Here is a 27,723-nt window from a genome sequence, read left to right as displayed (position 1 = left end):
TGCTTTCATGTTGGTCAAAGGAAGGCCAATGCATGCTGAACATCTGTTACTGAAATCTAAACTTTATGTCAGTAGTCATGTGCTGTAAAGATACAAACTATATTGTAGGATTTATATATATTTAATTTTTTTAAGTGTCTCATGTTTTTGTATGTTGATTGGATGGGTGGATGCATGCTTCATAAATGTGCGCTTTATGCAGCAATCAAGCTGTTTATTACTGGCTCTTATGTTAGCCCATATCAAATATTCTTGGTCCACTCTACCATCCCTTAAAAATGACAAAGACAATATTCACTTGTCAAGATTTGAGAGTATCATCCATGACATGAATCTCATCATGACATGATAACATAGGGGCTGGCAAAATACTGTTCAAGAAAGAGCGCTCATTATAATGGATGATGGGCTGGACCCTCTGATAACTGCAGCCTCTGTGCCAAGACATTGAACCTTTTACAGGATTACTCTTCACATATGATTATGACACAGCAGACTAGCAAATCACATATTTCTTATCTATATAAAAATAAATCAGGTAAGACAATCTCAAGAGGGTGTATACATGAATTACCATTAGATCACCCATCAACATTCATTCTCACTCACATACATACACACACACGCTTACAGTTTATTCAGACGTGCACACCCCTACAAATGTAAATGACTAAGGCCAGTTTTGGGAATGGAGGGCACAAATAAGTAACTTATTGGCTTCTAGGTCCCCTCCTGTATCTCCAAGACTACAAAATGAAATGGGACTCAGTAATGGGATAGTGGGCAGCTGGGATTTCTTTTCCTGGAGAGTTTAGAGATATCCCCCTGCCGCTAAAATCATCATTCAGTTTAGTTACACCAATAAGCACATCTCAATTTCTCGAATCTGCTTCCATGGGGATCTCTTAACAGACCCGTTGGCTACCTGGGAGTGCTCTTTTGTTTTGTGTAATACCACTAATAGGAATGAGTTGAAGGAGGGGCAGTGACATTCTCCATTTTAAGTGTTTTTTTTTCTCCCAGAGTATTCACCAGACATATTGACCCCGAGCTTAGTGCCCAATGGCATGCTCAGGTAAATTGTCAAATGTTTTGGTGAGACCCTTTGTCTCTTCCTCTTGCTTTGTCTCTGGCTTATAGAGTGTTTTAGTCTGTCTAGTGTCTCCATCACAAACACTCTGGCTCCAGCTTCCTGTTTATTTCTGCTGCACTTGTACCTCAAAGGCTTTTATCTAAAGTATTTTGACGCCCCCTCTCAAGCTTTGGTCTACGTGCCATCTCAGGTCCTACATGATTCTCATGAGCTACCCCACAAATCCCTTCAATGGGAAACAGACAGTTCTGGCCCAGCATTTTTTGGGCTGTTTCAAAATGGTTGACACCTTTCTGGTAATTTATGTTGATGTTGCGTTTTGGGCTTGAACCAGCCAAAAGACGCTCTGTGGGACTGGCGTCAGAGATGTCGCGGTTGTGCTCATCATCATCTGTATCAGCATCAATGTATTTACTGATGGAGGAGTCGTGGAAGGTGAAGACAGTTGCGGCTAGGGTAGTGCTCTCTGGGGACTTCGGTGGGGTTCTGCTGCTGGCAGTGGTGTAGACAGAAACTTCTGGGCTTAACAGAGAGTGGTCTGATATGACTGAGCTGTCTGAAAGCGTGGGCGGGCCTGACCCCCCATCGTTGCGCCAGCCTCCTTTGGGGATAAGGGTTTTTGAGGAGTTGCCAGAAAAGAAGAATCTCCGTGCATTCTCGGAGCATGAGGGCTTTGTGATAGACACAGGAGTTAACATGGGTTCACGCTCCCCGGGGGTTTGCTGGCCTGTTTTTGCAGTGCCGTGCTGGGACAAAGCTGTAGCTGGACTGTGGGAGAACCGGTTGCTTTCCTGAAGACCAAGGTCCATTGCTGGACCATGGGGGAAGCGTGGATTCTCCTGGAAGTCTGTAGCACAACTGATGTAGCTGTCAATACTGGACAAGCTTTTCATGTCCCCCACTCCTTCTCTGGTTCCGAGCACCGGGGGCCCATGATCTTGGATGGCCCCCAGCTCTATCTCATCCCTCTGTTTGCCAACTCTGGAGCCCCTGTCTTTAGCATTGAGGTTTGGCTGGGATTGTGTCTTGGCCATGTGGTTGTACATCTCCTCTAACTTCTGAACATTTAGCCTCTGGGGACTGGTGTCTCTGGCCTTGTTGGGAGAGCCTAATTCCTGGGCGTTGAAGGAACGGTTTGAGCTTGTCTCTGATGCAGCTCTCTTGGGGGTCCATTTCCAACGGCTTGGAGAGAAATGGTTGTCATGAGGCCTCTCACTCTTCTCTATAACCACATCCATCAGTTCTGCACTACGAGCAAATGCCTCTTTCAAGTTCATTGAGACAATGCTACCATTTCTCTTTGCCCTATCTAGGGCCTCTCTTCGTTTAAGTGCTTTTTCCTGCCTCTTCTGCTCTTTGTAGAATTCAGAGAAGTTGTTTACGATAATGGGAATAGGTAGGGCAATCACAAGTACTCCAGCTATGCAGCATAAACCCCCCACTATCTTGCCCAGTAGGGTTTTTGGGTAGATATCTCCGTAGCCAACTGTGGTCATAGTAATAGTAGCCCACCAAAAAGAAGCTGGAATGCTTTTGAACTTTGTATCTTCCTCATCCTTCTCAGCAAAGAACACCAGACTGGAGAAGATCATAATGCCCATGGCCAGGAAAAGAATGAGTAGGCCCAGCTCATTGTAACTCCTCCTAAGAGTGAAGCCCAGAGACTGAAGGCCTGTGGAGTGACGAGCCAGCTTCAGAATACGCAGGATACGCATGATCCGAAAAATCTGAACCACACGGCGGACATTCTGAAATTGCAGCACACTCTTGTTGGATTCTGTCAGGAATATGGTGACATAGTAGGGCAAGATGGCCAGCAGATCAATGACATTCAGAGGACCCTTAAAGAACTTCCACTTGTTGGGTGAGGAGAGAAAGCGAAGCAGATATTCCATGGTAAACCAGGCAATACATACAGCTTCCACGTGTGCCAGTTGTGGGTTGTCTGAGGACTGACCAAACTCATCTGTGTCCTGCAGCTCTGGAAGGGTGTTCAGAGACAAGGCAATAGTGGATAGCACGATGAAGAGGATGGAAATGATGGCCAGGATCTGAAAGACAAATTTATAAAAGTAATATGAGTAAGGATTGCAGGATCAGGGAACGACATCAATCACTGGAAATCAGATATGCACTTGAACATAAATTCCTTATTCTGATTAGGCAATTACACCCAACACCAAGTGCAATAAATGCACATTCAGTGTACAGTATTAAAATAGTTTTTGATTACAGTATGAAAGTGCTAATAATAATGCTAATAACTTGTCTAAAAACCTTCAATAAATGCCTGAAGTGTATGACTGGCTAAGAGCTAATGGATTAGATTGACTTAGACCATTTATTTATTCATGACTCAACAAGTTTATCCACATGAGTGAGTTTGCTTGAGTGGAAACAGTATGTGCAAGCAACCAATAAACAAAAGCAAAAACATCACAGAATACGGTATCTGTGCCTTGATGAAAAGATTTTACATGTCTCCAATTGTCAGATATTTAATAAATGAAGAAACACTCTTCTCTTTAGGTGGATGAAGAAAATACAAAAAAAAGAAATTGGAGTTAGGATATTTCCATGTTAAAAAAAACAACAGTCTAAAGCCATGTAGTGGCTTTACAAAAGTTATGAACTGTAACCACAGTTGGACTCTTGACCACTTTCTTCTGGATTGACATTTGCATGAAGTTGCAGAGATAAACAGACAAGCCATACCGTTTTGACACAGTGCTGACCCTTCAGCATGCAACAAATCAGGGACATGGTGAATGCTAGATAAAATAGCAAGGTGAAAGGCTTCAGGGCTCTGTGATTATAGAACTAGGGTTATGAAACATTATCCTCATGGTATTCAAGGTTTCTGCCTGGACTCGAGTCCAACTTGAGACGCCATTCTCTGGACTTGTAACTCGACTTGGACTCTAACTCAGGTAATGATGACTTGACTTGAACACTGTCCCAGGGGTTGTGACGCTAAAAAACACACATTTATCCACTGATTTACAGACGTGTCTTTCGCCATGTAACTTTATGGGGAAAAGTATTTTTGGGCCAGAGGGCATCAAATGACAGCCCGGGAGTTGAAATTTCATGTTCAATTTGGTTTAAAGCCCACCGCACTTCCTGGGTGCCTGGATATTTTGGCTTCACTTTTGTACAGTGGGAGGAAGTGGAAACCACAGTCACTGGTGGAACCGTGTCGTCCATCTTCTTTTTTATTTTTTATTTTTACAGTCTGTGATATATACATGTATGCAATTTTTTTAAAGGTTTTATTTTTTATATCCATGTATCCATAGATCCAAGATATGCGCTGATATTCTGGCTCATATTAATGCTTATACAGTACGCAGGTATTACACAACAAAGCATGATTGCTGACTAGACAACTGACCATAGGGCAGTGAACTCAGCTAGAGCAATGTGGCAGGTGAGCATCTGTTCTTTTAGTGGACCAAGGACACGATTGCTTCATGAACTATAGTCTATACTTGTTATATTAACCCTGAATGACTCCAAGAAGAACAGCACAACTTGAAGGATGAGTAGGAGGTTGTAGCTGGAACACAGAGCCTGTTTTGGCAACAGCCTACACGAATGAGGTTAGGATGATATATGATAAAAGAAATCAGAGAAAAGTTTAAAGAATCACAAAAAAATGAGTGTAGCTTAGTCAACAATGCAATAAAGGCATAATACACATTCATAAGACACCCATATAACATGTAATATAGGAATTATTTCAGGGTGATTTAATTAAATCATAAAAAATATATAATTTCCTCCCAGAATGTCTGCCGTGTGGTTTCTCCCTACTCTTGTTAAGCTTGATCAAAACCTAATCCATGACCTGGATCTACTGGTTAAACACACACTCACTTGTGTAAACAAACAGACCAAAGGCTGGCGTAGAGCACATGATGCGGGGTTTCCCTATATAATCCAGAGGAAATTAAAGCACAACAGCAGGAATAGAGCAACAGCAACCGTTGTTAGGAGGTGTTTGACAGCGCAGGCTCTGACAACAGCCTAATAAATTCAGAGTCCACTCCCAAGAGTAAAAATGAGGGCTAAAGAGGCAACCTTATCTACGACCAATCAGAGCAGGAGGACCCTGTTGCCATAGCGTCACGGCAGACATGAATAATGACCCTATCTTTTGATTTTCTTCCCCTCTGTGCTCATCTCCTCTTGCCCTGGAGAAAATCTATTTGAATCAAACACTTCAAGAGCAGAGAGGTGCTGGGGCCGGAGAGCGAAGGTGGAGCTGAAGTGCAGCACAAAACTGAATGGATAGAGAGCATTGTCAGGAAAAGTATGATCTTGTTAAAGAGACAGTTTTTGTACAAATTAAATAACATGGTGTATTACTTATGTGAGGTTGTACTTATTAAACTTAAAGTTCACTTATTGAATACCAGATGCAACAGAATATATATATATATATATATATATATATATATATATATATTATAATGAGTCAGAAAAAGGATGTTGATAACAAATCCCAAAACTTGAAGCCGTGGGAGATTGTATCTATAAGAGCAGGACAAAAAAGTGCAGAAGTAATAGGATTGAGAAGCTATAAAAAGGTCGCTAATGAAGGCACACGGGTGCTGCTGTGTAACATTATGGTTATGAGGTCAAGTTCCACAAGGAAACCCTGCTCATTTCTCACTGGCCTATGTCCCTGATGCTCCTGCCTCTACAAATTTTGTACTCACACTGCCTAGTTTGTCTTTATCTCTGTCTATCCTGGGTTGTTTAATGTCACAGGGTGCTAATTTCATCAAACTATTGCATGGTAAATCTGAGATAAATCTTTCAGTGCACATAAAGGAGACCGCAAACAAAAACATGTCTCGGAAAAGGTTGAATGGAGCTCTAGACATGACACAATTACAGCTATTTATAGACTCTTAGTGGACCCAGAGGCACACATAACAAGTATGCATAACAAAATGCTAATAGTGACCACACCCTAAATTATGTCATTTAATGTTGTGCAAGTGAGTTATGATGGATATTCTATTATTGCAACTAGATTATATGGACACAAAAAGTGACTCCCAGCGAATTCTCCTTGGTGGCCTACTAAAGGGAAAACAAGATGACGGGAGAAAGATATTTATAGCTAGAGGAGAGGAAAAGACAACATGTGTGGAAGGGATGGAGAAAGAGAGAGAGAGAGAGAGAGAGAGAGAGAGAGAGAGAGAGAGCGCAGATTGACAGGAAATCCCACTGTGACTTTAAACAAAGCCACACTGGTTTATGTCTCTGATGGCATATCGTTGTGTGGCTCTGTAGACTCAATAGTCCACACAGACAGCCATCTTCTATCAGACCCGGTGACACCAGCCAACCATTCGGCTGTTTGAAAAGATATTTGGGACATAATTGGTGTTAATGACGCCCTGAAAAACCACCCAAACACATACACAGCCCTGTGACATTCTCCTCTGAGTCATATGGGAGAGAGATTATTTTATATATGGGAGAGGGAATATGCCTTCAGACATGACAGTCATTGCACAGGGACTATTGGCTCATACACTATACATACACCAAAACAATTTCTGCTCTCCAGAGACACGTACACTTGGGGCTCAGCAAGAAGAAACAGTCATTAATTTACAACTAGTCCTTCCTGTAGTTGTACTTGCTGTTTGCTCTACCACCAGCTCGTTGTTTAGATATGATGGCCTAGTTTATGTTGGCTGTGTCCCAGCAGCTGTGATTAATTCTCTTTGTGCTACATTGGGTTTTGTCAGGGTCGGGTCCATTTATCTGTCTCCCCAGCACTCGTCTAACAAGGACGGAACCTTGAACCTTTGCACTTATTTTAAAGACTTAAAATAATAGAGTAGAATTATGAATCATATGTTAACCATTACATCGCTGATGTGAATTTGTACGTGAATACAATAAGCGGTGCTCTCCCCTGTCTAAAGGATATTTACACCAGATGTGCAAGAATAAGGCTAGGAGAATCATTAAAGATCCCGACCACCCGGATAACGGCCTTTTGTTCCTGCTGAGGTTGGGAAGAAGGTACCTGATACACCAGGCTAGCACCAAGAGACTCAGGATGAGCTTCTACCCTTAGGCCTTAGCATTCATTTCGAGTCCTGCTTTACAAATCCTAAATAAATTATTTTGACTCTTTAGGTGCTAAATGCATAACTATGTTCACCAGCTAGTCATTAACTTTGTCTGTCCGTTTGGTAGCGTACAGTGCGTCTATCAGAGCTTCTTTACTGAAAACAGCTGCTTGCTGTGGCTGGAAACAAGGTTGATGAGAGCGGTAAGAGTTAACTTAACAATAAAGTTGGTGGTTGTAAAACCAAAACAAGTGGAAATATGCTAAAATTCTCTGTAGAGCTGGGGGGAACTGTAGAGTAAGATGAGGGTGTTCTGTGGGTTTCCTTTCACCGTAGTCATTTGGTTCATTGTTAGTATAAGAATATTAATTAGTGCAGCTTTAAAGTGAGACTGTGATGTCCCTTTGGTGTCATTTGAGTGTTTTTGCTGTCTACATTGTGGATGTGTGTCCTAACTTGTGCCTCCTGTTTGCAGGTTACTAATTAGAGCAACTCAGCTCACCTTGGTCTGGTGTGCTGAGGTTTCTTAAGCGGCAGTATCCTCTGACTCTCTCCTCTCTCTCCCTGCTGTCTCCACAGGCACACCAAGGGTAGGTTAGGTTAGGTTAGGTTTGGTTAGATTAGATTAGATTAGATTAGATTAGATTAGATTTGGTTAGATTAGATTTGGTTATGTTATCCTATCCTATCCTAGGTTTGCCTTTTGCTGAGTTTACATTTTACAACACCAACACAGACTCACTCATGCACAACCTACACCACTGCCTCCACTGATTTCTCCATCTCATTCTGTATATAGTTAATTTGGTTCAATTTGGGTTAATAAAGTATTGCTTAAAGATTTAACATGGTGTTGTCTCCCTCTTTGTTATGACCACCTGAGTCAGGTCATGACAGACACATATGTAACTTATGTAACAGCAGCCACTGCTGTATAGCCACATTTAACAATTATGGAATAATGCTGAATGCCAAAGTATAGTTTAGCAGTAGTGGTAAGTACAGAATGGGTCAATATAAATTATACAGCAATATCTATCTTAAGTTTATTTTAGTTTGTGTTAGCCACCATAAGCTACTGGTTACACCAGACCGTCAGCAACAAAACCCCAGAGTGCCTCGAATTGAGCAAGAGTGTGATTTATTACTTATGAGTTTAACATTTAATTTGTAAAAGAAAGACTGTGTTATAGTTGCATAGCTTTATCTGCATTCTTGATGGTTTGTAAGTCAGCTTGGTTTTAGGTTTGATTTTGTTGTTTATTTGGTTCAGCCACCTCTGGTTAGGTACAGCTCAGGTTAGTGAGTACTCACAATGTATTAAGTTAGGTGGCATCCCAAGTGACAGTTAAGGAACTCCCAGACTCCCAGTGCTACAGCTGGCACCTTTCTCATTAACAGCAACAGGAGCAACAGACACACTGCTGTGCTTAAGTAGTGGAAGCTCCTGTTCCTGTGAATCCCAAGACCATTGTCTGTTATCTCTGCCAGCACTCACCCAGGGAAACACATTAGACCTACCTGGGAATGACAGGTAACGTTCACTTAACACTTAAATAGGCATGGACTGAAAAAGGTTTTAGTAAAGGTGTATTAATTTTCAGGTGAGTAAATCCAGGTTTTGCTTGATCATTAAGATCCCCTGACTAGCTGACTTGCTTTCCCATCATCCCCTGAGCCACATCCGAGGCCACAGGGATACCATGCAACACTCTCCCAGCCTCAACTGCCAGCCACTGTCACCATGACAACCCCCTTGAAGCTCGACAGGAGGTGGCTACGTGGACCTGCTTGTGAAAAGCAAGTCTAACAGCGTCTCCTTCTCTCCGTCTCTCCCTCCCTCCCTCCCTCTCCCTCTCCCTCTCCCTCGCCTTCCTTCTCTCCCTGATATGTGCCTTATTAAAGCTCACTCACCTTATTAAGTCTCTGTTCTATCTCTAGGTTTTTCTCCTATTTGTGTCAGATTGCTGTTTGTATTTCAGGTGCTGTGCTGCCTTCTTTCCATGCATTTTTAACATTGTTTTCTTAAAAGTGAAAGAGTACTCAATTACTAATCCTCCTTCAGTCTTTAAAACTGCCAGACACCCTCTTCAAGGGCAGATGTTTAAATTGTATGCCACACTTCAGCTGGCATAGCCTTTGATTGGATTAACAGGCTCCGCACAACCACTGTATTGATTTTTATCTTCATCAAAATTTTATTGTCAGTGATCAATAGTATGAGAGTAATAATATGAGAGTTAAATAATGTGGAATAATTCACACCCTGATTCTGAATGTAGAAGGGCTCTGCCTCTCTGCCTGTGAAAGAGATGGGGTTTCCATGGAGACGGGAGGAGACTGTCTTCCACATTTCCCTCAGCATGATAGCTTAAACACACACACGCACACACACACACAAACACACACTTCCAGTGGCTCAGCTGTAGTCTCCACACCCTACATCACTTTTGCTTGTAACTTTAAACAGCAGAGCCTCATTTATCTTAACCTCCCACATCTTGCCAAAATGAATAAGATGTATTTTGTTGCTCTTTAAGGGAGCTTCTGGCAGTTCAGCTTTCTACACAAGTGCACAGGCCTGTAGATTCAAACTAGCACCTACTGTATGATCGTGACCTTGCTTCTTTTTATGGATTGGCAGCTACTCCTGCAGAAGGATTTGTTTCTGTAAATGTGATAGTAAAGAGTCATTTGCTTAAACAATCTCCACATGTATTACAAAAGTCACATTAGCGTGATAGATTTATGCGTCTTTCAGAGCACATAATTATATTAATTAAGTCAAATTAGAGGACCTTCGACTTTGCTTCAACTCTGAGTATATTTCACATGCTATATTATTTTATTTAATGAGATTTTCATACAATTGGATGTATAGGTAGGAGTATTCAAATGATACTTGTCTGTTATGGTTTCAGTATTTTGCTTTGTATTTTGGTCCATTTCTGTTGCCTGTTTGTAGTTTTTTGTATGTTTCCTGTTTTTGTATATTTATTCTGTATTTTTCTGTTCCCTGTTGTGAATTTCCCTGTTCATGTTCTGTTTCCTGTTTTATTTTGATAGTCTTTTCTCTGTCTTGTCATGTCTAGTTTTACTTCCTGTGTTTTCCCACCTTTGTTGATTTTCCTGTCTCTCCTAATGTGTTTCACCAGTTGTATCACCTGTCCCTCGTTTGTTCATTACCTCATGTATTTAACTTTTGTTTAATTTTTGTTGGGGCCTCCGTCAAAACTTTCCCTAACTCATGCAGTGCTTGCATGCACAAAGTGCACCACAACCCCATTCAGTAAACCACTAATGTAGGTAGGGAATCTATGCCTGGACCATCTATCTCCTGAATGAATCCCACCTCATCTCCTCTGCCTCTCAATTATTCATGCATTTCAGATGAAGAAGAGAATCCAGACTCAGCATCTATATTTAAACTCTGACTGGTCCATGGTGGCTGTATAAATAGAAACAGTATAGGATCTGGTCTGGTACAACAAAGAAGCCTGTCTTCATCAGAGATTTTAACTCAGAGTATGCAGCATTTATTAGAAGGAGATGAAAGACAGCTTAGTCAGGGTTCTGTAGAGGCATTTCTGGATTGAGGAAATATCAGAGCAGTTATGGCAGGTAAGGCAATGTGTGGAAAAGCTTAACCTGTTTCTGCTGTCCATAAGTGTCTAAAAAAAATCTCACCTTATCCCCATGGTAGTCCATGCACAAAATAACTCATCCTTAGCAATGGTGAACAGTAACACGCTGACAATCAAAATCATTAGGATCTTACTGTATGTAGTGCACTCGCAGTATACAGAAACTACTATATCTATAAAGAGGCATGTCTATCACATTGTTCAAGGATATTGTCTATATAATGTCTAATAATAATGAAAGTATCATGCAGTTCACGCAGTCTTGCAGTCCATGATTATTTATTACAGAAACCAGAGAATGTCATGGTATACTCTGCAGACAGCAGCACAGAAAGAAAATGTAAGCTTGAGCGAAGCATTGATTTGAAACGCGAAGAGAGACAACAACAACCCCTCTATAGACACGCATATACAGTCAATCAACAATGATCCCTGAAAAGAAGGCAGCTGCAAGTCTCAGCATCAAAGAAATGACAGTTGCCATGGTGATAGTGACAGTGAACTTTTTCTTGAACATTTTAGCACTGAAAAGGGAAATAAAAGAGAGACATGGAGAGAGCACAAAAACATTCAAAAACAGAGAGACAAAGACAGGACTTGGACGACCTAGACTTGAAGACGCGAATGTCACATATTGTATTCACAAAGCAAGAGCAATACAAAGCAAGATTACTCTTAATCCTGAAATTATGCTTACTGCAGATATTCTACTTACTAACGGCGTAAAATTGCACTCAACATATTTCATTACACATTAGTTTATGAAGGCTCAATGGCCATTCAGTGTCAGCGCTGTTAATCCCTTTGAGAGTTATACTCAGATTAACATTCAAATCCTTAGTAACTGGAAAACTATAGGCATATAATTTTTGTACTTAAACAGTCTCTATTGTATTGGTCCTGAAATAATTCAATAACCATCCTGACTGTGAAGCAACTACCTATCGGATCGAGAGGAACATGTGAAAACAAAGTATAGCCTAGCTTTTCAACAAGGATGAATACAATATGCATCTTTAATGTGTAGTTCAATTACTGTAGCATGTACAGGAGGCTCTGTGCTGTACTTATGTAAGTTAACGTGCAAGAGAATAATTAACCAATCACAAACTCCGCCCCCCTTAGTTTCTGTTGCCATGCCTGTCAAGCATTCCACTCCGTTTTCACATTGTAGTAGATAAAAGCATTTTCCTGCTTTCTAGGAACCAGATTTGATCAGCTGGTAACTAGGTAATACAGTACAGTCGCTTTGTGAGCTGGTTGTAAATGCCATCTCCAGCCGACTTGTTTTACAAGGACAATCTCTAAAATGTACAATATGTAATTTTCTACCGCTACGGGTCTCTAAATTGAAACAGAGTTTTTGATAACGTTGTGATGTAGCTTAATTGGCATAATAGTCTTCTTTGTTAAAAAAAAAAGAGTCATTGCCAAAATTTTTCTGTTCACTGAAGAGTTAATATACGATCACATTGTTAGTTCCTTCTAACACGCACTTGGACAAGCAAGACAGATGTTATATTATTGTTTTGTATTTTTTAGACAGTGTGTTTCACTTTTAACATTACTAGACATAGCTTTAGGATGAAGACTGATTGATATCTCCGAACGAGTTTGGCTGGGGTTGCTGGAGTAAAAATTTACCTAAATTCAATAAGAGCAGGATAAAGCCACTAATGTTACCCTAAACTCTGATATAGTAGCATCCAGGATTACTAGAATTCTACAGAGTGGTTGTGCTATTGTAAACAGGGCTTTTTTTTAATGTATCCCTTAACCCAACAAAATAATGTAGTTTAAATGCTCCTTCACCCCAGAAGTACCGCTAGCTAGTAAGCTGGATGCTAATATAACGTTTTTTTAGCTTACATTAGAGCAGACAATTACACTGTTTAATCAATTCCAGGGTACAAGCGGCCGAAATGGGTTTCCTCAGGAGGGTGGCTGGCGTCTCCCTTAGAGATAGGGTGAGAAGCTCAGTCATCCGTGAGGAGCTCGGAGTAGAGCCGCTGCTCCTTTGCGTCGAAAGGAGCCAGCTGAGGTGGTTCGGGCATCTGGTAAGGATGCCCCCTGGGCGCCTCCCTAGGGAGGTGTTCCAGGCACGTCCAGCTGGGAGGAGGCCTCGGGGAAGACCCAGGACTAGGTGGAGGGATTATATCTCCAACCTGGCCTGGGAACGCCTCGGGATCCCCCAGTCGGAGCTGGTTAATGTTGCTCGGGAAAGGGAAGTTTGGGGTCCCCTGCTGGAGCTGCTCCCCCCGCGACCCGACACCGGATAAGCGGACGAAGATGGATGGATGGATAGATAATCAATTCCTAACACTTTTGCTTTTGTATTTTGGTTTCGAATTAACATAAAAGACACCTACCTCCAAACTCTTTAAAAGCTATCACTTTTACTACAGCCCCCTATGTACACTGCTTTTGGCATGTGTAAAACTCCAAACCTTGACAGATCTGCCAGTGCCTTACGGCTGCTAAGCTATGATTGGACAATCACTGTTTGGGGGAGGTGCTTAGCAAATGTTCAATTTGAATTTAGGAGAAGAATTAGTACTCGAAATAAAAGAATGCAAAAGATACTGTAATTGTGATGATGTGTGTGTGAGTTTTGCGTGTATGAAAGTGTGTGTGCCTGCATTTAGGCTTGCGTGTTGAAACTTGAAAATACTGTAGTCCCAGGTGAAAGTGCTCATCAAGGTGAAAGGCGTCTCGCACCAGTAGTCATGGCCCGTTAATGTAGGTTTCTCCTTCACCTTAGTGGATTCTATTTCTGCCTCTGCCCTTAACACTTTCCTCAAAGTCATTCCTTCACCTTACTACAAGTCCCAGTGAGGGACTGTTACAACAATTTGAGCAACTTCTGGACCTGAGAGTACTGATTTCGACCCTGTTGTTCTGTGCACACATCTAGATGTTGAGTATCAGATATGGTGTGCAGGGGGTTGCACATCACAGTAATGGTGACGTGGCTTCTCTGCACGACCACGGCCAGCAGCTGCCTCAGGGCCACTTTGCTGTGTTGTGTGTGTAAGAAATAGTAAAAAAAAGGAAATGAACAAAGGGTAATAAAACAAAAACAATCACATATACATGTTACTTTATATCCCATAAATTGCATAGCGCAGACATAAAAGGTCATGATATACACCTCAGAGGCCTGAGCCTGGAGATCAAATATCAACTCTGAGTGTATACTAAAATAAACCATTCCACGTGGCTTAACTGACTGAAGTGGTTATTATCTACTGGTTATTATCTACTTCATTGGACAGTGCACAATGAAGACAGTGGGAAATGACATGACAAAGGTCCAGTCCAGGTCCAATTATATATAGACGTTCAAAGTATTTTCAAACAAAATGGAGACTAGCTCGCTCCTCCCTCCTCCTCATCCCGTCCACTCTCTTCTGTGCTTCAGCGCACTATTCCATCGCTTGACATCGCTTAGAGTACCTTTAAGTGTAAATCGACTTGATTTTAATTCATTAATCTATATGTAAACTGCATGAAACTGGCCTTTCCTTCTTCTGTCTTTTGTTTTGAATTTAAATTCAACTTTCCTACCGATTTGGCAGAGGGTTCCTGCAAGAAACACACGATTGTCTTGCAAGAGTGGCTTGTTGCTTGTACCCTGTGGCATTGTGCTAATTTACGATTTACCTCACAATCAGTGAGACAGAGGAGAAAGCTATTGCTGCCATGCTAACTCTCCAGAGGTGTGAAATCAAAGAAACAATCTTCAGTTTTGGATATTTTTCCCTGCTGTTCATCAGAAAAGGGAACATTGTTGCTCAAATGACATTCAATTCAATTCAATTCAATTTTATTTATAGTATCAAATCATAACATAGGTTATCTCGAGACACTTTACAGATAGAGTAGGTCTAGACCACACTCTATAATTTACAAAGCCCCAAAAATTCCAACAATTACAGTAATTCCCTCATCAGTGTTTTACAGTTCATACATGTATATAATACAACTGTCACTGATGAGCACTCTTCTTGAGTGTCAGCACTGATCCGGGGAAACTGACACTAAGTTTCAATATTAATCACTCACTTACTGACTTACATCATACTTGTAAGTCTATGAGTGAGACTGCAAGTCACTCCAACCATAAGACTAAAACTGCCATGGCTTCAATAAAATATACTAACTACTACACTGCCAAGGCCCCCCTTTTTCATAGAGGAAAGGGGATGAAACACATGGCTTCATGTTGAGGATACACACGTTGGTCACTGTCTTATGATAAGTTAAGACATTAAGAGTATTAAGTAAATGTGCTTGTCCACGCTCAAATTGCTCAAAATGCTCAAAATGCTCAAAATGCTAAATATTTTATGATTATTTTAACTATACATGCATTTTCCCCCCTGTAAACAGGCTGGCATCGGTATCCCATAATTATTTTGTTGCAAAAAGATGTGTCTATCGAGACAACTTATAATGAGAATCAATTTAGATTTTGGTCTTCGATGCTGAACTTTTGTTTTTGCTCTCATAGCAGAAACAAAATACTAACCAGATGCTTTTGTTCTTTTAGCCTCTGGGAATGTGGATGAGCCTTGTCCTTTAGAATTGAATCTGATCCAAAGGCAAATTCAAATGGCTAATATTCTTCATTAAAGTGATTATGAAAGACCTTCCCCCAATCACTAAGATTTTAGCTTATCTAGGTTCAACTGTTTCTAACTTGTTAGGAGTTGTGCAATTTAGTCAAGAGACAGTCCAGTTATTGAATCAATAATATCCTAATTAACTGGAAACTAAGTTAAAACTTTTTTTTACAATAATAATAAGCATAATCTAAATTCAACCTTAAAGGAAACCGCCGACTTACAGTATTGGGAATTTAGCTTATTCACCGTAACCCCCAGAGTTAGACAAGTCGATACATACCCTTCTCATCTCCGTGCATGCTGTAATGCTGTCTAACTGTAAACAAACCGGGAACTATATTCTCAGGCAGAAGAATATAGTACTTGGGCGGAGTGATATGCTCGCAGCAAGCCTGTCTGAGAATATAGTTCCCGGTTTGTTTACTGTTAGAAGATGGCTGTGTCTCATGTTACGTTGTTTTTTGTACATGCTGTGACTATACAAATCACAACATGTAAATAGGAACATGTTGGCGTTATTTTGTCACTTTTGTCACAATTCGGAGCAGTAGGCTAGTTCGAATCATTCACCTGCAGGATCTGTGCTAGGCTAAGCTAATGCTGGAACCGTCAGACAGCGTTACAGCACGCACGGAGATGAGAATGGTATGTATCGACTTGTCTTACTCGGGGCGTGTTCCTTTAATAATTAAATGAGGAATTGTTAATAATTTGGAATAGTGAAAACATTAAAGAATTCATTATTGCTGTCATGAACCATACAGACACACTCCTATGACGCATATTGATTCCCCATAAGAAACAGAAATGTAAACAAAACAACGTCATACACTGACAACCCAAAGTTTGAAGTGTTCTTCCCACAGGCTAAAGAAGAGTATTAAACTATTATCATCTGCTAGATTATCCCTTAGTCATACACCTACTTCTTCATTTTCTGACTTTCTCTGATTCAGTCTCCATGTCTCAGTCATTTTCTCTATTCTCTAATTTTTACAGGCCCAAACTCTCCAGCTCTCTTGATCTATCAATTTTTTTTCCTCCCTTAGTCTTTGTTCCCCATGCTTCCTTCTCTTGGGGACAGTGAAGTCGTAGTGTCTTTCGCCCAGTGCTCATGTAACAGCTTAACTCTTAATTGAAGAAACAAAGGAGCTGTCGAGCTATTTTTGACCACCTCCACTTTCTTATCATCCACTACACAATCTCAGAGCCATGGAAGGATGGTCTATTCTGTTCATCAGTGATAAAAGCATACATTTTAATTTTTGTTAAACCCTTCTTTCCAACAGATGTGTGCAATCACTTGATCTCGCAGAAATAAATTCAGCAATTGTAAATAGAGCAAAACGAACAAACTGTCCTTACTAAACCTATTCTGCAGCACAAATACAGTGTACCAAAGTGATGCTCCAGTGCAAGCCTAAAAAGCTGGGTTGACACTACAAATCCTTTAATATCCACTACAAAATGTATGACATGACTTATAAAATACTCACTAACATGACTCAACCAGAGAATCTGATCTCTGCACGTTAACAGTGAATGCACGTTAAAACATGCAGCACAATATTAAAACTGAAACTAAACAGTCCCATACTATTTCCAAAACCTCTGTCTAACATGAACCAATTCCACGAATGAATATCAATCAAGTAAACAGTGAAAAGATGCATGGCTGATGACCAAAATCTTGATAATCTTTACTGTGACTTGGTATTTCTATCTTCCTTGGTCATATGGCCTCCACCCTCATATAATCATGATGATGATGATGATGATGATGATGATGATGATGATGATGATGATGATGATGAATTTTATTTTGGTTAACATACATGAAAGAAACAAGTTTTTTCCCCCAAAAGGAATAGGCTGAAGCCAAGGCTTATTTTTGCCTATCCCATACCATAATCCCTATAGAATCACCCAGAAACTAAATATCTCATCACATAATGTACCCCAAACACATCAAATGATAATTACAACCGCCAGTGTGACTATGTAATCACTTCTGTTCCTGTTTGTTTGTTTGTTTGTTTATATGTGGCTGGGTGAAATTTGCCATGAACATTCAGTTTCTCAGAAGAAGAAACATTGATTTTCGTGACCTCCATGACCTTCTCTCTATTGCAACCATCAGCCTAAATATTCAACTTTCTAATGAGTAAATCTCCTGACCTGAAGCAAAATATTGGTGATGCACAATGATACTGCCAACAGAAATTAACACTGAGAACCCATTCACTTTTCCTTTACTGTCACCATCTGGCCAAACCTCTGCTTGTGTAATCCACCCAGCAGACTGTTGACTGTGACAGTAACAGCTAAGTGGAGGATATTATCAGGCCTTTGTGGACATCAGCACCTACTGAGTTTTTCCTAAGAGGTGATTTCCCTAAAATGTATGTAGAGATATATATTTGTATATTACAAATGGATCAAATTAAGTATAATGTGAAAAGAGTCGCTCAGTTGAGAGAATTATCTCACACCTCTGTAGTTCTCCTCAGTGCAAAAGAATATTTTAGCGTCTGTTAGCATTGTTCTGGTTTTCTGGCCAAAGCAGGCTGTTGTCAGCACAAAAGCACTGTAAGCTGTTCAGCCCCAAATGGCAGTCAAAGTTAGCGACTAGCTAATAAACACAGTGGAGGATAACTAAAGAGCCTGATGTTTCCTTCAAGAGTTATTGGAGACCAAAAAAATAAATCACATCAGTCAGGTGACCAGAGATACGACTGAATGCTAATGCTGCTCTGTGTCTGCTGGATGTAAGAAGAGGCAACTAACTGTTGCTGTTTGCTAACACGTTTGCCATATCAACTTTATACAGTGATGATACTTTAATCGCATGTTTACAGCTACCTCCATGTGGCCCAAAAATGAATCAATGCAGGTTTAAGTTTCTTGGATCAAGATATATTTGTTGGATTACAAAACAAATATGTCCTTGTCAAATTTCACCAAAGTTATTTGTACGGGTTGTCTGGGTTTGTGTGGTGCAGAGATACAGCATACGCTGGGACAGGGGCGCCGCCAGGAATTTTGGGCCCCAAGACAAAAAATCAAATTAGTTCCCGGTTTGTTTACGGTTAGAAGATGGCTGTGTCTCATGTTACGTTGTTTTGTGTACACGCTGTGACTCTACAAATCACAACATATAAATAGGAACATGTTGGTGTTATTTTGTCACTTATTCGGAGCAGTAGGCTAGTTGGAACCAGTTACCTGCAGGATCTGTGCTAGGCTAAGCTAATGCTGGAGCCGTCAGACAGCGTTACAGCACGCACGGAGATGAGAAGGGTATGTATGGACTTGTCTAACTCTGGGGGTTACGCTGAATAAGCTAAACTCCCAATAAGTCGGCATGTTCCTTTAAGCCAACAGGTTAATACCACTCACAGACTATAGGCTACCCACCTTTCTTGGTGAAAAACTGGGTTACAGTTTGACACACTTTCCTTTGTCTTTCCTATCTCTCTTTTCTCTCTTTCCTTTTTTGAAAACGAGATTTTGACTTAACGTTACTTGGCAACATTGTGGTCACTGTAGTTCTGGCACATCTACTGACTGCAACTAAACACCATCACTGAGTGGCTAAGGCAGGACCAAACCATTTCATGCAGATACAGCGGGGGGACAGTCAATATGAATGTTTACTTTTTGGTCAATGGGGATATTTAACTTTTACTGCCAAAAACAAGTAAAAACAAAGAGATCATTAATTTTATTATTATATTAGAAATATATATACTGAATGATGATGGTTTAATAATTGTATATTAGTTTTTACCTATTTTTTTGGGGCCCCTGTCAGTCATGGGCCCTTGGAATTGTCCCCCTGCGCTGGGATAATGTGTACTCAGAGATTGAGTGCCTCAACGGCTTTTATGCCGGTCACTCTCTCTAGCTGTCACAATGTGTCTCCTTGTCAACAGCAGTGTCTCTGAGTGGTTATGTGTCTTCTAACTTGCCCTGAAGTCAGATGCAAATGCATGCAGTTATAAAAACTTTGCTGCAAACTCTGAAGGTTAAAGTTGAAATAAACTCAAAATCTCAAACCTTAATTGGTCCATATTTTGGTTTTAGCTATAGTGTGTTTAACATATAGATGTATTGAAAGGGAATAGCTAAGGGAATTGATTAACAGCACTTGACTGATTGACCATTGACTGATTTTGTTGACTCTGACACACGTCTATATTTGCATAGTACAGTTTCTAATGCATCCCTGGAGTTTATAATGGATTTTTTAACCCCCCTCCTACTCAGACAGACTGAAAACTCCAGAAGATTAAGGCTGACAATCAGAGTAAAATGTAATTAATGGTATTTAGATCACTGCTACTGTATGTGTCAAAAATGTGAATTGAATTAAAAGAATTGTAACAGTAAAATAAATAACAGAGCTTGGAAACCTCTACATTCAAAGGCTAGACGGCTAAAGTGTAGCAAGCTGAGCTGCTGTCTGTTCATAACAGAGAACCTTTTTAACAAAACTCGTAGCAGTTAATATTTTAATTGAAATTGACAAGAACACATTTTTTTGACTTGTGAGCCAGAAAGTGACCTAACCTTTAGCCAGATAGATGGTAGTCTATATCCACGACATTCCACTTCCAGGATTGCTCCGTTGCCGCTGGAAATTCCATCGCATGTCCTTATTTTCGGCTGGATGTCTGTTACCTCACACTTTCTTTGTGTTGGAATTTAAAACTCAGGTGGATTTATGAGGACTATGGTTAGCTGCTCCTCAGATATCTGCAGGGTAAATCGAGACAGCTAGCTAGACTATCTGTCCAATCTGAGTTTTCTGTTGCATGACTAAAACAACTTTTGAACGTACACGTTCCACCAAAACAAGCTCCTTCCCGAGGCTATTTTGCAACAGCACCGGGTCTCCGTGCGGCACTTAGCCCAAGACGATTGTGATTTGTTTAAAGCCATGCCAATAAACCAGAGCACATTCCTCTCCCATCACAGAATGCTGTGTGGACTAGCCAGACCCTCCTCCGCAGCGCTGTGGAGGAAGGTCTGGCAATACGAAACTAGATAGATGGTGGCACATTAAGGGTTTTGTGTATCTGCTGAGCAATTATGATCATGATCTTATAATGCAAAGAGATGGCTGCCTTCCTTATCCCGTATCCTCATTACACATTCATTTTCAGGTCACAGCCAAACACTTTGGAGAACCAAAGGGCTGTTTATATGCCATGATGAAGGCATCCAGAAGATTATTTTCCTTACATATGGTGAAGATTGGATCAGTGTTGTGGGAGAGTAAGTAAGTATTTGACAACTGACAGCAAATAGCCTGGGAAAGTCTGATATGTTATTTCCCCCCAAAATCCCCTATCAAGCACACATATGTGACTTCAGTATTGCATGGTCACTCTGCAGCCTTAAAGTTACATAAAATATTTGAAACTCTGTGTTACTGCCTTCTTTATTTGTGGTGTTTTAACATGTAAGGCTTAAAGACTGACATAGGTATACAAAAATGTACATCCTAGTGCTACTTCACCAACTAAAAAGCAACATTTTGATGGGGGGGCAACCGGGTTGTGGGTGGTAGGTGAAATCCTCAAAAAAATTAAATAATAATAATAATAATATATATATATATATATATATAATTTACAATTATTAATTACCTTAACTGTTGAAATGGCTGGTGGATATTGCTGGTCAAATGATTATGATCTTAGATTTGTCATCATTAAGTTTTTATAAATGTGGGCATGTAATGTCTATAAGGCAGGCAAGAAGAAATAGTTAGACTGATAAAATTATTGGCTTGCAATGTAACACATAACTTTGTGTTATCATCATGGCTTTGTATCACCTCAACAGAGAGAAGGTGTTTGAACTGTCACTGTCTTTGTACTGTCTTTCCTGTCTTCAGCTGTCCTATGCAAGCCACAAAAAGCAGCAAGAAATCAAAAACTAAGACTGTAGCTATAAAACCTGACTCAAATCTTTAAAAAAAATTCAGGGCTGTTCACAAGAATATGAAGGCTAGGCTGAACCTGTGCCTCTTCCCCACATGATGCCATCTAGACTTCCAGAAAAATGATGAATGGGAACTGCATGAATGCTCTGACCTCTGTAAAATGATATGTGGGATTTGTGGAAACGAAAGCTATATTGGTAACACACTTTAAAATAGGACAGGAATTGTTGGTCTTTCATGAGATATTCAGTCTAGAAACGCAGACTCTGGATGATCCAAAGTTGTAACACAGCATTCTTGTCTTGTTTTTATATGACTTGCTATACTGTACATCATCAACCATGTGACCGGCTGTGACTTTCCTGCTGTCAGAAATAGTGATTGATTCTAGTCTGGTTGTTTTATGTCTCGGATTCTGCTGCAGACTGATTTGTGAGTAGGAATATAGCCAAACCATATTTATATGTCATGTTAAGTGTGACATGAGAGGAGTGTAATTGGAATTTGTTGCCTGCCATCTGATACACAATATACTCTGATAGAACAGCGACTGGGAATTCTCAATTTTTAGATTCACAGAGGAAAAAAATGACAGAAACAATCATGTTCAGCCTTGGTTTCTTCTGTAAGCCAAACCCATGTTGATACTGAATTATATTTCTCCAATAAAGCCTTGAACAGAATCTTAAACATTGAAAATGTGAATATATAAAGTTGGGCTTGGTGTATCTATCTTCAGATACCCCTACATCTAAAAAATGTCCTGGAGAGGGAAATATTTCGAACCATTTCCAAATTCAATATGTAGGAAAGGGGCCATTGATTTTACGCCCCTGGCCCGATTTTCGGTCTCAGCTACTGTGATCCCATTGCAAGCCAAATAAACATAACAGGAGGGTTAGATTAATGATTTGTTTGTAAATGAAGGATTTATTTGCTTGTTAAGTGATATTTTCAGCACCCTAATCTGGTGACGTCTAATAGTTCTGGTATTTGTTAGTATTAATTATGACAAGAAACCACCCACATCTGAGATGACATTACATAAATGCCACTGCAGGTGAAAAGGTTTTTTTCTTGGCGCCAATCTGACTGTTAGGCACTGCTTTGCCAGCGGACAGACACAATCTTATTTTATGGTGACTCAAATCTGATTTGAGCAAGAGACAGACAATGCTGTGGCTTATAAAGAATGTAAACAGAGAGGGAGAGCAGCTTCAAATTGGGTCCGGAGTCTCCTGGAAAATAATTAACATGACATTTCCCTGACATTTAGTCGGGGGTATAGAGGAGCAGCCTGAAGAATGGGAGGAAGGAAGCAGAGATATGAGCCAATGAGGAAAAAATGAGACAGGAAGGACGACAGGGCATTAAAATACGGTAACTAAGCAGAAGTGCAATTACACTCACACACAAACAAACCACGAATAGACCTACTCTAATGTTCAGTACCCACTCCTTCAGTGATGATAAAATTAGACTTTTGTTGCGTGGTAACCATTTGTTTTGTGCTCAACTCTACCATTTACCATCTGTTTATGGGCTGTTACACATAGATTTCCATCTCTGACCCAGGATAGGACAGCACAGCTGATGAGCTAACAATTAGACAGTCTGTGGTCACAACTGGGCCGTTTGACAAGCCCACAGTGTGGTCCAGCCTATTAAAAAATGACTAAGACAATACATTAACCCCTATCAAAGCTTTTAGTAGTTTGGTCTGTGGTTTCACATTCCCATTTTAAGCTAATTAGGAATTGATGAACTCTGCCTCTTGCTGTGTCAAGGTTGCTCTTTTTTCTGATAAAAACCAGATTAAGAGACTGCGGCCATGCTAGCATCTCTGTGAGGATGTAACTTAACTGTTTGCAAAAACAACTCTGTTTTTACAGAAGTCTATGGGAAAATGACCCTACTTCTCACTTGCTTTATTACCTCAATAAACATTTTCATAATGAGTTTCTGGCCTATTTTCAAGTCTTTTTCAAAACAGCATGATGTTCATTTTGTAAATAATGGTCCCATTTATTTTAAAATTGACGATAAAGCAGGGGATGTTTTAGGGGTTTGGCTACACGCCAACCTCTGTCCGTGTTTCTTGAACTTTGATGCTCTCTGTGTGTTTTCACGCCATCAAAGTTAATTGGGACCCTTTGGTCGCCTAGAAATGCCTAATCAAGCTAGCTAGCTACCGTTAGCCTTTTAAAAAATTACTAAGACAATACATCAACCCCTATCAATGCTTTCAGTAGTTTGGTCTGTGGTTTCACATTGCCCTTTTAAGCTAATTAGGAATTGATGAACTCTGCCTCTTGCTGTGTCAAGGTTGCTCTTTTTTTATGGCACGCCATCCTCCGCTATAAGCGTATAATGATGCCAAAAGAAGAGATGATGAACACTTTTTTTTTAATGGGAAGCACTGCACCCACTCATCAGTTGGTTGTTATTGAGAGCTTTAGATTTGGAGAAAACAATATGCACAAGCTCTTTGCTGTGTTATTATTCAAAGGGAAGAGTACTCATCTTGGTAAAGCACTTCAGTGATGTTTCGATGAATTGCAGATATCAGGATGCAATAATGGAGACAGCAGTGTACAGTCGACTCAGAGTGGTCATCTCCTTTTTGTAGGCTACAGCACTTTCTTAGCTCTAACACAATAAACATTGATTTTACATCTCTTTGATTCCTATGAAAAAGACATTTAACTGACAGACCCGCAGCACTCGTCTCAGTCTGTATGTGGGGTAGCGCTGACAGTTCTCAACCAATCCTCACCACAAATCATCAGCCAGTACATACTGCTAATAGTTTAATTTCCTATACATTTCCCAAACAAGGCACACCGCTCCTTTTAACAGTGTAAGAAAGAGAAAGTGTCCTTTTGATCCCTCCAATCCAACCTAAAAGAGTGAGATCAAAGGCTCCTCATGTTTAACACTGCTGTGGTCTCCCAGGTTGACTGGTGCAGTTGTGTTTCCCTGAGAGGCCAGCTGAGGTCCAACTCTGACTTTTTGCACCGACTAAAAGTGAGTACCTGATAGAGGTCAGTACGCTCAGCATGGCTATTTTATTAGGAAATATTATGCCATAGGGAAGGGATCTTCAACAGGGAGTCCGGGACCCTTAGGGGGTCCTCAGAGTCAATGCAGGGGGGCCTCCAAATAATTGTGAATTTTTGAAAGATTTTTCGAAAATTAAAAAAGGTCTTAACATGAATCCAACATATTATTAGCAAATATAAATCGCCACTGATTACTGGCCTATAGGTAAGGTAATCACTAAGATAGCCACTGACAGATAAAGTTAATCCTAAGCATTCACTGTGTATGTTTAACATTAAAACACGATTTATAAAATAATGCCAACAATTATTAGGCTATTTTACTGTAATAGCTTAGTATTCTATGCAAAAAAAGGTAGGCCTATGTATGAAGGCTTTAGGACACCCTACACATTATTGTAGGCCCAGTTTAATATGCAACTTCATTTTAGACAACATATGTATTAGGGGGTCCCTGTTCAATCTCTCTTTCAGTTAAGGGGTCCTTGGCTTAAAAAACGTTGAAGACCCCTGCCATAGGGTGAGAACTTCAACATCTAATTACAAACAAAACACAACACAAAACAAAATGCTCACCAAATAGTGCATAATATTAACACACATTGGTTTTAAATTCAAGCAGCTGCTTTGCTGTCATTTTTCTTTTTCCTAAATTATTTGCTAATAAATTGCTTGAGTAGGGTTTGACTGATTTCTTAACTTGACTTAATCATGAGATAAGCTCCACAGTTATAAACTAACTTTTTCTGGGTTTTCTAATGTTTCTGTCTTACTGTAGTTGATTATTGAAATATGTGCAATAATGACATGTCATAAGCATGCTCTATTGATTAAAAAAGTGCTCCTCCCAAGCACTGATTAATCCAAATGATTCAAACAATCCTAAATTATTTCTGACTTGTTGTTTATGTGCACAAATATATAATTCAATAACCCAGCCTTCTGCAAAACATTTCAAATCCAATTGGCTCAGAATCATGCAGGGTGGGGTTGTCACAAACAAACCACACAATGCAAAGGACAATCAAAATAAATTACTTTTATGTATTTCATGTTGTCAGTGAGGGCAGCTAAGTTATATTTAAATGATTTATTGGTGCATACACAGTGCACAAGGTCACACAAAGTGTATGCAGCATGCAGGTGTGCATGTCTGGATGGTTGTGCATTTGTATGTGTGTATTTGAAGGTGTATACGATGGTTCTGCAGTGATGATATAGCAATGGATGTTTGTTACAAGTCTGGTAATAAGAGCATTAAAGGAGATACAGAAAATGAAGCTTGTGTCATGGTTTAAAGATGGTTAACAGTGAGGCATCCAGCGAGGTGCTTTCACTGTAAGACTCAGACATGCTTTGTTTTCCTAGTTCTTGAACAATAGCCACACTGATAGATCACATCAACTGACTTTTTCTATCATTACCACTTTTTACTTTGCGTTCCAACCTTGAAACAATCAAAGCATGAGTAAACACCAAAGCACAACACACAGAGGTGTCCTAATTGACTCATTGTGTGCACACCTTTTAAAATGCATTAGTAGGTGGCTGGGTTGGCTCAGTGGGTAGAGCAGGTGCACATATACTGAGAGGTGTATGCCTCAACGCAGAGGCCCAGGGTTTGAATCCAAACTGTGACAATTTCCTGCATGTCTTCCTCCTTTCTCAGCTAGCAAATAAAGGTGGAAAAGCCCAAAAAATAATCTTAAAAAATAAATAAATGCATTAGTAGGTCTAAAAATGGTGCATGGTGCAAATGTTGTGTCTTGTGCACAGGCATTTTTATGGTAGGCCTATAAATAAAGATTCAGTGGTCTAAAAACTACAACATCCCATGTAAGTTCATTTCAAAATGCCACAAACATCCAAAGGCAATTACTTACTTACTTAATCATGTATTAATATGTCACAGTACGACGCATTATGAAAACAAGATTAAGAGTCTGCAGCCATGCTAGCATCTCTGTGAGGCTGTATTCAGGCCATATAATAATAATGGATGAAGCTTCCGGGCCTGAAAAGTGAAGCCAATACGGAAGTGCTTTAAACCTACATTCTATCTAATTTTCATAATTTTATCAATAATCATCCTCCCTAGCTATAACCTCTCGTCAAAAATTGTCACATCCGGTTGCAAAAAAACAAAGTGGCAACGCACGTATTGCCAACGGCTTCAAAACGGCAGTCATTATGGCTATGATTCAGGCACAGCAGTGCTTTGAACTAAATGTTAAAGTCAGCATGCTAACATGCTGACAATGACCCATGACAAGGCGTGCTATGATGTGAGCAGATAATGGAAGGAATAAGGAATAATGTTCATCATCTTAGTTTAACGTGTTAGCATGCTAACATTTTTAAATTTGCACTAAGAACACAGGATGATGGAAATGTCATGTTTTGCAGGTTTCTGTGTGTATGTGTGTGTGTGTGTGTGTGTGTGTGTGTGTGTGTGTGTGTGTGTGTGTGTGTGGACCTGTAGTGCAAATCATCACCATGCTAGTAGAGGATTGATCCAACCAATATCCCAGCCGCATCTCTTACACCCAACATTCATGACAGTTACCTTTGCTGCAATAGATGAGCCAGGCTTTTCCAGAAGGTCCCAAAGTTTCTTTCGTTTTTCAGCACAGCAAGTGTTGTCAAATTCTTCTCCCTCTATGTCTTTCATATTGTCAGCCTCTCGTTTGAGCTCCTCATTCATTTGCTCCTTTTTCTGGTGGTACCTCGCCTGGCAACACGACTCCAGATAGATCTCGTCAATGCCCCAGTAGTCGAGTTCTTGACTGAACGAGAGGGCACACATTTCTTCCATCATGTGCAGCTTACCCGTGCGGTAGAAGTTCAGAATTGAAGTGAACGCCCCTGGATGTCGGTCAAAAAAGTACTCATTCTCCTCAAGGTTGTAGTCATCGCACACTTCCATCAGAGACTCATGGGCGTTACAATCTCTTAACTTTCCCAAACGTGTTCGTGGTAACCTATCTAACGTTCGCCACAAGACCTCATGTGGGAGACCCCCAACATTCAGCCTTACTCTACGGAAACATGACTTGCTGCGAATGATGTCCACCGGTTCAGGTGGCAGCAATGATGTTGAGCGGGAGCCAGCTTTATTTAACTCTGCCAAAGATTTCTCCATGATGACTTTAGATTGAGGAATCAGGCAAACATCCAGGGCTATGGACTACAGCTGGTCCTGTTTTCTTTCATTATTTTATCTAAAGGATTCAAAACAAAGA

The 27,723-nt window shown here is 40.2% G+C and overlaps 1 protein-coding gene across 1 annotated transcript; it reads right to left on the bottom strand.

The window, feature by feature from the left end:
- Window positions 1-1,218: 1,218 nt before the first annotated feature.
- On the bottom strand, window positions 1,219-27,623 carry kcnb1 (potassium voltage-gated channel, Shab-related subfamily, member 1). Its single transcript, XM_028575042.1, has 2 exons — window positions 27,048-27,623; window positions 1,219-3,144 (listed from the first exon to the last, which is right to left on the bottom strand). The coding sequence occupies exons 1-2, from the start codon at window positions 27,621-27,623 to the stop codon at window positions 1,219-1,221; spliced, it is 2,502 nt and encodes an 833-aa protein (XP_028430843.1).
- Window positions 27,624-27,723: the final 100 nt, after the last annotated feature.

Source organism: Perca flavescens, chromosome 4 (assembly GCF_004354835.1).
Source record: "Perca flavescens isolate YP-PL-M2 chromosome 4, PFLA_1.0, whole genome shotgun sequence".
NCBI classification, from domain to species: Eukaryota; Metazoa; Chordata; class Actinopteri; order Perciformes; family Percidae; genus Perca; species Perca flavescens.
Note: the sequence above shows the minus strand (reverse complement) of the source record. Positions and strands in the feature narration are given on the sequence as shown.